At 36.3% G+C, this 10,669-nt stretch overlaps 1 protein-coding gene across 1 annotated transcript; it reads left to right on the forward strand.

Moving 5' to 3' along the window:
- The first annotated feature begins 2,761 nt into the window (after positions 1–2,761).
- LOC145768804 (sperm flagellar protein 1-like) lies at positions 2,762–9,955 on the forward strand. Its single transcript, XM_082580401.1, has 6 exons — positions 2,762–2,956; positions 3,899–4,010; positions 6,038–6,182; positions 8,508–8,562; positions 8,695–8,864; positions 9,040–9,955. The coding sequence occupies exons 1-6, from the start codon at positions 2,839–2,841 to the stop codon at positions 9,166–9,168; spliced, it is 729 nt and encodes a 242-aa protein (XP_082436527.1). The 5' UTR covers positions 2,762–2,838; the 3' UTR covers positions 9,169–9,955.
- The last annotated feature ends 714 nt before the right edge of the window (positions 9,956–10,669 follow it).

Here is a 10,669-nt window from a genome sequence, read left to right on the forward strand (position 1 = left end):
TATTTTTACCATTACAAGTTTATTGCAGACAAAACTTTGTCCATAGTATTAACCACACAAAAACGACAAAACAAGCAAACCAGCCAGTATGGTCAATTAATGATCAGGATAAAAACAGCCTGCTGATAACGTTTGAAGTGGTCTGATCTGTAAAAGCAGTCAGAATTCATCAAAGACATTATCGGATTGTTGCCTGAGTGAATACAGCGCTGAATGAAAAAAATAGTTGTATTCTTAAGCTGTGGAAACTTTTTTTGAAAGTGCTCCAAGTGCAACGAGTGACAGTAATCTAATAGGCTACATGCTACATAACTACAATAGAATTGCGCTTGAGCAATGTATTTCAGGACTGCTTTCTATTCAGCGGCACCTAATGAATAGAAATAGAATTGCGCTTAAGCAACGCATTTCAGGACTGCTCTCCAGTCTCCATTCAGTGGCACTTAGTGAATGGAGTAATCCAAAGCTTTTCTGCTTAAATGGAAGCTAAGGGATACAGTATTAACATTTTCTGGATGCGCGCTAGATTGCGCTGGAAATTATATTCTCTCAACAATTGTTCGTGCTATGCAATGGCGTCAGGGTTAGAAATGTTTAAGCCAAGGATTCAACCTATTTCGTTCCCAGAACACTTCATACTTCGATTTCATTGGACGAAATCAGGGTACAAATTGTTTAGGGGACAAAATAGGTTGCATCCATTAGTTTCACTCTATAGTTAGAAGTAGCCATGTGTTTAGCAATGTGGAAAAAATATAGAACAAATATTTCTGTTGGAACTTAATCACCCTTAAAAGAATTAATTCTGGATGGTTGGTTTTGAATCTTTATTCTCAGACTAACAAAGCCGTGATTGGTTATTCCTGGTAGTTTCGCATGGATGCAACCTATTTCGTCCCCTGAATTAATTATTGAACCCTATATTAATTTCAAATACCAAAACAAAAGTTAGCTTTGGGTAAAACAAGCTCAAAACATTAAATCTCTTTATTTTGTATGGTAAAATTTTTGACCTGTTCTAAAATAGTCGTAAAAAGTGATTGGTCATATTAAGCAAATAGTATAAAAAAGTGGGTAACATGGAAGATGTGTCAATACAAGGAAAGCGTCTACAAGACAGACAAAGTGTATTATTTGTGGGTTATTTTACTTATTAGTCACTATTTGTGTTTAATTATTGTACCTAATTTTTTTATGTTGTTTGTTTAAATGTTTGGGTGGCAGCTAACTTTGGTAATCGTTTGGTCTTTCGCTGCCATCTTTTGTTTTGTGAATTATTTGTGTTTTGTTGTTGTGTTTTGTACATATAGATCTTTTTTTTTCACGAAATAAACTGAACTGTAGATTATGTGATGAAAGGAAGGATTTAGTTAGATTGCAATGAAGGTTTCTGTCATGGCATTAAAACTAGCGACATCCGACATTCTTCCATTACTTGGGTGATCAGATAAATAGAAGCAGCCAATGCGAAGCAGCTGTGATAAGAACTGTGGGATTTGATAGGAAAAAGTTCAAGGAATGTAGAAAATGTCATATAGGCCTGGAAGAAAATTTTTGTTAAAAATAAAAGTGTAGGCTATTTAAGTTGTGTGCACTGTGCAGCCTGCAATAATGTGTGATAGCAAAATATAAATACAAAAAGAAAGTTGGCAATAGAAAGAGCAGTGAGTGAGATAAAAAACAAAAATGATGATTGACTATAACCCTTTTTGTGTCTTTTTAAACAGGTTATATACTTCTTAAAGCATACCTTATCAATGTAGTGTTTGAAAAAATTTTCAATGATATTTTTTACTATAAAGCTATGTCTTGACCTTGATGTCAAAACTGCAACTTGTGGCAAATGCTCTGATGTGGTAACTCTGGAGTTATGGGGAATATATAATTTTCCCTGTTTTATTACTTCCAGGTCTGCTCTGGCATGCAGCAGTAGCATCTGTCTGCAACCCAGCCATGGGTTAAATAGCATTATTAAGCTTGTCAACTTACTTAAAACCTGAGTATGTAGCAGACTGTGCAAAAAAACACCACTAGATGTAGTTTAACGGACAGAAAGTCACCACTCAGTATTATAGCTGTAGAACATATCTAGACAATGACGTGACATGAAAGATGTCATGATCATCCTCAAGAAAATGAAATATCTTCTGACAGGTTTCAAACCCATGCTCATTGCTCATCCTGCTGCATCTCGTACTTCACCCAATCGTTTTCACCATGTCTTTTAGGGATCTTCTACATTCTCACTCAAATCGGCTGGCAGTTTTGTGCTTATTTAAGCTTTGTAGTTTGCAAATCTCTTTATTTCAATATTTTTCAGTGTTGTTTTGCTGCTAACCTGGTAGTTTTTACCTATTCCAGGATCCTTTATAAAGTCAGTCAGTCTGGCTGACAAAATGTCCAGTTACCGTTAGGGAACGTTCAAATATTACGTAACGCCTTCGAGGGAGAGGGGGGGGTTTATGCAAAGCGTTACGTTAGCGTCACATTGGGGGGGAGGGGGTTCAAGCAAAACGTTACGTAACGCTTTGGAGTACGGAATGGTAGTTTTTTGTGCTGAATTCGTAGTGAAAAAGCGTTACATGGGGGAGGGGGGGGTTGAAAAAAGCGTTACGTTGGCGTTACATGGGGGAGGGGGGGGTCAAAAATTCGGAAAAAAAGCGTTACGTAATATTTGAACGTTCCCTTACCTAGAATATTTTAAAATTTAATTTTCCTTCACTGAAAATATTTATTACTTGCTTTTAAAACCTTTAAGAATAATGTTTGTTTTGTGTATAAACTTTGTCTTGTAGTCGATTTGTCTGTTTTCAAGTTATCAAGCAGCAGCCAGCAACAATGGCGCACTATGAAGGTGAGCTGGATGATGAATCACTTCAATCATTGTTTTCATGGATCGACAGCATTCCTCTTTCTCGAAAAAAGAAAAATATAACTCGGGACTTTAGTGATGGATGTAAGTGTGAAGTAATCACAAGTTATTTGCCTGCTGCAACTTTTACTTGGGTTATACGTATTGTTAAGTAGATTAAATAGTGTTTGATGTTTTGATGCCATTATACTGTTATAAATATAATGCCATAAATTATATTGTTTACTAAAATGATTGCAAAAGAATACATAGCTTCATGAATATAATTATATATATTATACCAAATTCAAAGCTGGCTCTATGGCTGGTTTCAAAGCTTAACAAATTGTTGACTTCAACGACTTGTAATGGCATTATTTGTACTTAAGGATATGAGTTGTTTTGTTTTTTTTGCACAAACAATCTGTCTAAAATTTAAATCCTGGACAAAATTTGCACTTTTGCTTCTCTGAAATATATGTTCTGAAATAATCAAGACATCTTTAAGTTACTAAAAATAAAACTTTGTCACTAAGTTTTTCTTTAAAATCTTTTTTTGACTTCACCAAGGATCCAAAAGGATGAGTAGTATGAAAACATAATCACAAAAAGTAGCGAGTACCACACAAAGTTGGCAGATTCAAGTTTATTAAATTTGAATCTTTTTATCAATAAGCTAACCTGCATCAGTCGACTACACTGCCAATTCGCCAAACTTTGAGAACATGTACTCATCATGATAGGCTATATGCGACGACAGAAATGAAAGAAATAAACAAACTAATAAAAGAAACTAAGACAACAAAAGAGGTTGACTATTAACATGGTCATCACTGGCACCATTTCCCAGGCTTCATCATCCCAACAGTCCTCATCTTCATCATTGGAAGCACTTAAATTTTGGTGGTTCATTGGTATCACTTGCTGAGCATGTGGATTATTTTTTCACTGACAAAAAACTCTTGCTAATTAACACATTTTAGAACTCCACGTTAACTTACAGCAGTTTCTGTAGTTTTCATATGTGTTTAATTGTATATTTTTCAGTACTGGTTGCAGAAATCATGCATCATTATTTTCCCAGGCTGGTGGAAATACATAACTATGTTTCAGCAAACTCTGTTAATCAGAAATTAAATAACTGGGGTACTTTAAACAGGTAATTAGCCAAACATTTTTTGTTGGTTTTAGCTATCATACAAAAACAGTAGGCTACTTTGTCAATAAAGCAAGCTAACGTGGTTAATACCTACTGTCATTTTAGTTATTGCAGTTACATACATTTTGCAAAAAGTTGAAATGCATGTTTTGCATTGTAATTTGAATTTTGGCTCCACGTCATTTAGGTGCTTGCCAAATAGGTGCAGACACTGTGGCGCCCGGTCATTTAGGTGCTATTCAGTGTGTCAAATTCAGGGATATCTATAACTACGGGATTGGAAACTCTATCCAGTGCTATACATCAGTAGAGTCATCACATTACTCCGAGTCTACGACTACAGAAAGATTAACAAAATAAAATACCGACTAAAAGATATACAAAATTCGATTTTACAATAATAATACAAAATGTACACTCACATTAAAACTTAATTAATGTATAAAAGTACATTTACGCTGCTAGAAGAAAAAAAAACGATGAATCCAAAAAATGAATGAATGCAACAGTCCAAAAACTGCCTACGGTACTGTTGTTCTTTAGTATTTTGCTAGGCTACTGCAAATCGGATCAAAAGTAAATGAGAAGTGTTCAGCAATCAGTGAAATATGCTGCTGTATCATCATTGTTCACAGACCAATCCAGTACGAAACCAATGCGTTTACGATGTCATCAGAACTAAAACCAATAGTCCATTAGTCATTCTGGAAATTTTTTAAGCAGCAAACAAAATACAACACTAATGGAATACGAACAAATAAACAAACCAGGCAAGCGTAGACCTTACAATTTACAGCAGGTGAACTGATTGTTATACTTTTGGTTGTTCGTTTAGCCTACTACTTGCTGCCCCTTTGAGGTCAATTTATGTGATTATTTATCACAGCAGCGCACAAAGAAAAGTGACCCTACTGGTATATAAAATGGTTTTTTACTTCCACAGAGTTTCCAATCCCGTAGTTATAGATATACCTGGTCAAATTACACTGATATAATCATTCTCATAATGCTTGATTATGCAACAATTTTCCCCGCTGTGTTGCAAAGTGAATTTCAGTTTAAAACATATTGGTGTACACTGTACAGTGCCTGACCATGGACTATGCAAGTACAGCCAAGAACCCACTTACCAAGCTTTTTTGTTTGAACAGGTGCATGAGGTATAAGGATGAAGATTTTATTAAGCAATGAATAAAATATCTGCCAAGCTGATATAATCTGCAATCAGTGGCATACGCATGCTATTGTGAAGTGCAAGCATGTTATTGTTTAGGGGTGGTCTAGGGTAGAAGGGTCGTATTAACAGTCTCCCAGCCAGAAGTGCACAGCTTTTTAGGTTCCCGCTCATTTCAGTTTTTTTTTCAGTTATTTTGGCTATTTAAAATGAGAAAATCCTACTTACTCCACTGTCTGCAGTATTACCATCAAGAAGATTATGAAATAGACTTTACTGGGAATAGCACCTAAATTACTGTGCGCCGCACCTAAATATCCTGACACCTCAGTGTGCGCACCTATTTGGAAGGCACCTAAAAGACGTGCTCCGTAAATTTTATCCTATCAGTTTTGCAATCAACTGTAGGCTACATTAATAGTCTGTATGTCAATTGTCCTGAAGTTCTGTTGCTTAAAGATTTACGTTGATCGCGGCAGCGCCGTTCACGTGCAAGGCGGTGTCTTTTATTTACTTATGTTCTGCATTGTTTTCTAGACGCAATGCTTGTTTAGTTTATTAAAGCCTTCAAAATGATGTTATCTACCTTTGTTAGTTTAATTCTATGCGTTACATCAATTGTCACTGTTGTTGTTGTTGTAATTAGCTGCAGTAATTCTGTCATGCATTGATTACGGTATGTTATCTATATTCTATAAAACAGGGCCATGTCTTGCTTGACATTGTGGTATGACAGTTTCAAGTTAAATGTTGAATCCCTTTTGATTGGAATTTTGTTACTCAGACTATTATGATTTATTTAATTTCTTGTAACTAACTCAGTGGCTAAACGAACCTAATAATTTAATTTCAGAAAAGTTTTGTCAAAGATAAGCTGCATCGTTCCCGCCGATACAATGAAGAAGATTGCTGAATGTTCACCTGGTGTGGTTGAGGTGTTTCTTTACGGTTTACTACAAAAAATAGAATCACAGTTGATGAAAACAAGGAAATCTTCAGTACGTGCTGCATTCTATTTTTTGTTTGTAGATCAACGCATACCGTTCCATAGCAAGAGTTTCGATTTTATAGCAAGATTTACTTTACTATTACCAATTGAATCTATTCATTTAACATCTCATTACGGTACTAAGCGATAAACCTAACATAGGGCCACCACGCCAAATGGTTGTTGACGTTGTTTTTTGAGATACTTAAACCACGGCATCAATTTGCATGTTAACCGAAGTTACCAAACCGCAACTTTTCTATGTATCAGCCATCAAGTCTATTGAATACATAGGCTGCTACGAGATTGATTGAGATCCTTAGCACTTATCTTACCTTCGAAAGTTGTAGGTCTCGTTGTTTAATTTTTGTATGTTTCAGAAACGAATCTTTTTCGTTTGAGACTGGGGTTTATCCTCACCACCCTAGATTATCTCTCAGGGGTCGGCAACCTACGGCCCGCCAAGCAAACTCATCTGGCCCGCGGCTCCTCAATGAATTACTACTAGCCTACAACTGTAGGTCTCACCGTGTGCCATCAACCTGTCTTCCAGCAACAACCTACTTGTTGAAACTTTTCAACAACACTTGCACAGTGTTTAGAGCCACGTTTATTGCTTCGGACGCTTTTCGTCATAAAACAGATTTTCAACAATATATCATGTCGAATAAATTTAATGTCATTTCAGACAAAAGAACTGTTTTTTCTGATTGGTTTGACCGGGATTGCGTCAATAATTCAAAACCTATACAAGAATGCAAAACTGCTACAACTGAGCTTGCAAAGAACTTTCTAAGCCCGGACAAAAATTCTCATTAAATCAAACGAAGCATCTATCCGTCTACCAAAGTATCATTTTCCGCACTGCGCTCAATGACAAATTCTTTATTATAATCCCGGGTCTAAACGTAGCTCCTCCGGCCTCCACCCCAATGTCAACGCTACTGCGATTGTATGCACAATACGAACGAGCTCGTACTCGAACGAACTCGTACATTGCCTCAATTGGTTTTCACCCAGCCAATATACCATACCAGCCAAAATAGGAGTCTTTGGTTGCGTCGATTCAGCGTTTGCAGATTTTGAATAAATAACAAAAGGATCCATTTGCTTGGAAGAAAGTATTTTATTTAAAATATTAAAAAAATTTAAGATAATGATGTTGGCTTGTGAGACAGTGTATGGCCGTTGTTGATACTACTGCATGTCAAGAGAAAAAAAACTATACATTCTTTTCAGTAATAGCTGTAATAAGAGAAATACAAGCGATGACTGGAAGAAGAAATCTAACCACAGAGATTGTTGATTATCCAGCCAGCTATTTTTTATGATTGTCATCCGTTAACATTACCTGGACAACATTAACGCAGTTTTTCCAAACATCGCTGTCCCTCATCAAATCCGATAGTTCATGTTTCTGCACTTCAGTGTCCTGCTCAAAGTTTTTACTTTCCTGCTATTTCTTTTAACGATTTTAATGTGGGCACAACCATACCAGATGTATACATGCTTACAACTCAGCTTGCAGTAGCCCATGTGGGAGGAAAGTGATGTATAGCCAAGTCAAGAGATGCTACAGTAATATAGTAAAAATGCACCATGACATGCACAGCACCAAAACGTTTGAAATCATGAAAACAGTAAAGGAAACTATTTACAAGTAAATCTGTACGTGTGCAAGTATGAAGAACTACCCCAATAAAGATTTCTAAAAATGTTTTCTCTGTCCAAAAATAAAAATTTCCACAATAAATTTATTTGTAGCAAATTACTAGCCTCTAGCCCTCCGAATCCTTGTGTACAGTTTTTTGGCGCGCGACTGTTAAAAGGTTGCCGACCCCTGATTTAACGTACGGATTCATAAAGTAAAATATTTATGAGATATTGTTGTTTATTATATCAGATATAGAATTTTAAAAGGTTTGTTATGGTCAGTTTTTTAAAACGCTTTCACGGTGATGTGATGTTGTAACAAAAAGTACGATATTATGCTTCATTGCCGCAAAGTTGCCGCGGGAAAATTCATTTTTACTAGATAGTTACGTTTGTCGAAACCAAACACCTGTTGCCTTTACAAAGAAACTAAATGAGACAATCGTAATGAAACAATAGTCATTTTAGACGACTCTGTTTTGATCAACATTAAACTAGACAAAGATAACGTTAACACGTAGATTGACAAATTAGACCGGTGGTTTTCAAACTTGTTTGGACTACTGTACACGAAAGAATTTCGGAATCTGTGGCTGCACATTTATTTCCTACTTCACTATTGTATTTATATCTTATCATTATCATATGTTATGCAAGACTAATCTATTTGTTTGTCTTGCAGAAAGGTTTAACCCCTGAAAGCAGACCCTACTATAACCCAAGAAACGAAGAAAAAGGTAAGTAATCCAAGAAAAGGGACGTTTAGGGGTCGTTTCTTTCATTTGACATCTGTTTCATCATTGACTATGATTTCGTTGAAATAACTTTCATTGACATCATTCCAAAGTCTAACATGCCCATCATCACAGAATCACAAAGCACGGACCATGACATGAGCACAACTTCCTTGCAAACTGACTACTCGGTACAGAATCCAATAGCGCTGGCACAGCTTGACCTGGGGCCGTTGGACAGTCAGACCAGGCTCATTCTTGAAGAGAAGGAACAGGCATTGCTGGCCTCCCAAGAAACAGTACAGGTGAGCTCGAGTCAATCGTGCACATAGTTAGAAAATGATTGCGCCTAAATCAGAGATGCTGCTCTGTGGAATTGTAGACGTTTTCTTACACTGTATTTTTTTTTAAAGCAACTTTTTAACGTCATTGCGCACTCTGCAGATATTGTAATGGATGATTTTATTCACTTTCAATTAGATTCTTCAAGTAAAGATTCGACGCTTGGAGCATTTGCTGCACTTAAAGGATCTCCGGTTGCAAGACATGCAGCAGAGGGCCTCCAGTATGGACTCTGCTTCAACCTTTCAAACTCCTCAAAGGCGTTAGTTTATTTACCGTTTTTGTAACAGAATCGTTGTATTTTACCGTTGAATAAACACTTTGTATTAGGCTACACTTCTTATTGGACACAAGGCATAGATGATCTTCTTTGTCATTGACCTGAGCTGTGACGCTTCAAGCAAAGCCAACTGTGAAAGCATTTTCAGAGTTTCCAGATTTCTAATGCGTTTAGCTATCGATTCAGGGCTGGTTTTAAGACGTAATTGGCGATATCCAACAGCATCGTGAATAGTCATTATTCAGTAGCATCTTTAATATTGAGTTTATCATTTTTAAATGTCCATCCCTTGTGAGAAAAAAATACTTTGTAACTTGCTGTCTAGGTGCTGTTGCATTGTAATGCTTGTTAATACTTTTATTTGTTACAGCCTCTATGTTTTATGTTGCAAATTTATTACTGTACGTATTTTCTACGGCTTCTCTCGTATGACCAAGACATCCCTTTTTAGCCAAGTTTGCAAAATTCACAATTTATTTAGGTTACGAAATACAACAATAATATACCGAATTCAGGCATCAAGGCTAAATTGTTCTCAAAAATATGCAACGACAGTTGATAACCAGCGATGGATTAAGGTTTAGGGAGCCCGAGGCAAAGTTTCTAAGGAAGGTCCATTTCAGAAGTCGATGATTAGGGTTAGTTGATCCACCCCTTCTAATTCGTAAATGCGGTGAGGTAACCACAATTTTAATCACGCACTCTTAACGTTTTTTTATCACGTGGTCTCATGTCTTGTTACGTTGACGATTTATAATAAACGTGATGTTGAAGTAAAAAGTTGTATTTCAACCTCAAAAATTAGATTTAAAAAAAAGCTAAGTAGCCTATAAGTTTTTATGCTTAGTCATTAAGATATATTCATTTAATTTAAAGCTTACCATTAAGCTGTCTGTTTTTAGAAATTTCAGGTTCTCCTTTTTTGTAAAGCGATTCTTTTTTTGTAGATTGTGGTTATATAGCTTTGAACACAGGTAGTCAGTACTCAGTAGTCGAAATGGATAGCCTAAGTTTCTGTCTATAAAGTATCTGAGACTGAAACAAACCCCACTTGTAATGCGACCAATATACCAATCTCTGGACATTCTGCAATCAGAAGAGAAGGCATATATGGGTATGACGAGGAAAAGACTATAAGAACTTCGAAACAGCAACAAGGTGGCTGTCTGCCTGCCATTACTTACCCGATTGTTGGAATCTTTGGAAAACAGATTTGACCATGTTTTTGATGATAGTGACTGCCAGCTAGCTGCTGCTTTTCACCCACAATTCCGACTTTCTTGGCTTTACAAGGGTGAAGAAATTAAGACGGCTCTACATCTCAATTGTTAACCTATTAGTCTATTACAGAACCACAGCAATTTCAACATCGACGATGCAGCAAGCAACCGTGACACTGATGTTGACAGGCATGGAACAGATGACTTTTTTGCTCCGTTATTTGAAAACACAAAAAAAAGGAAGCAAGTGCCGCAAAATTTTTAAATG

The sequence above is a fragment of the Aplidium turbinatum genome, chromosome 4 (genome assembly GCF_918807975.1).
Source record: "Aplidium turbinatum chromosome 4, kaAplTurb1.1, whole genome shotgun sequence".
NCBI classification, from domain to species: Eukaryota; Metazoa; Chordata; class Ascidiacea; order Aplousobranchia; family Polyclinidae; genus Aplidium; species Aplidium turbinatum.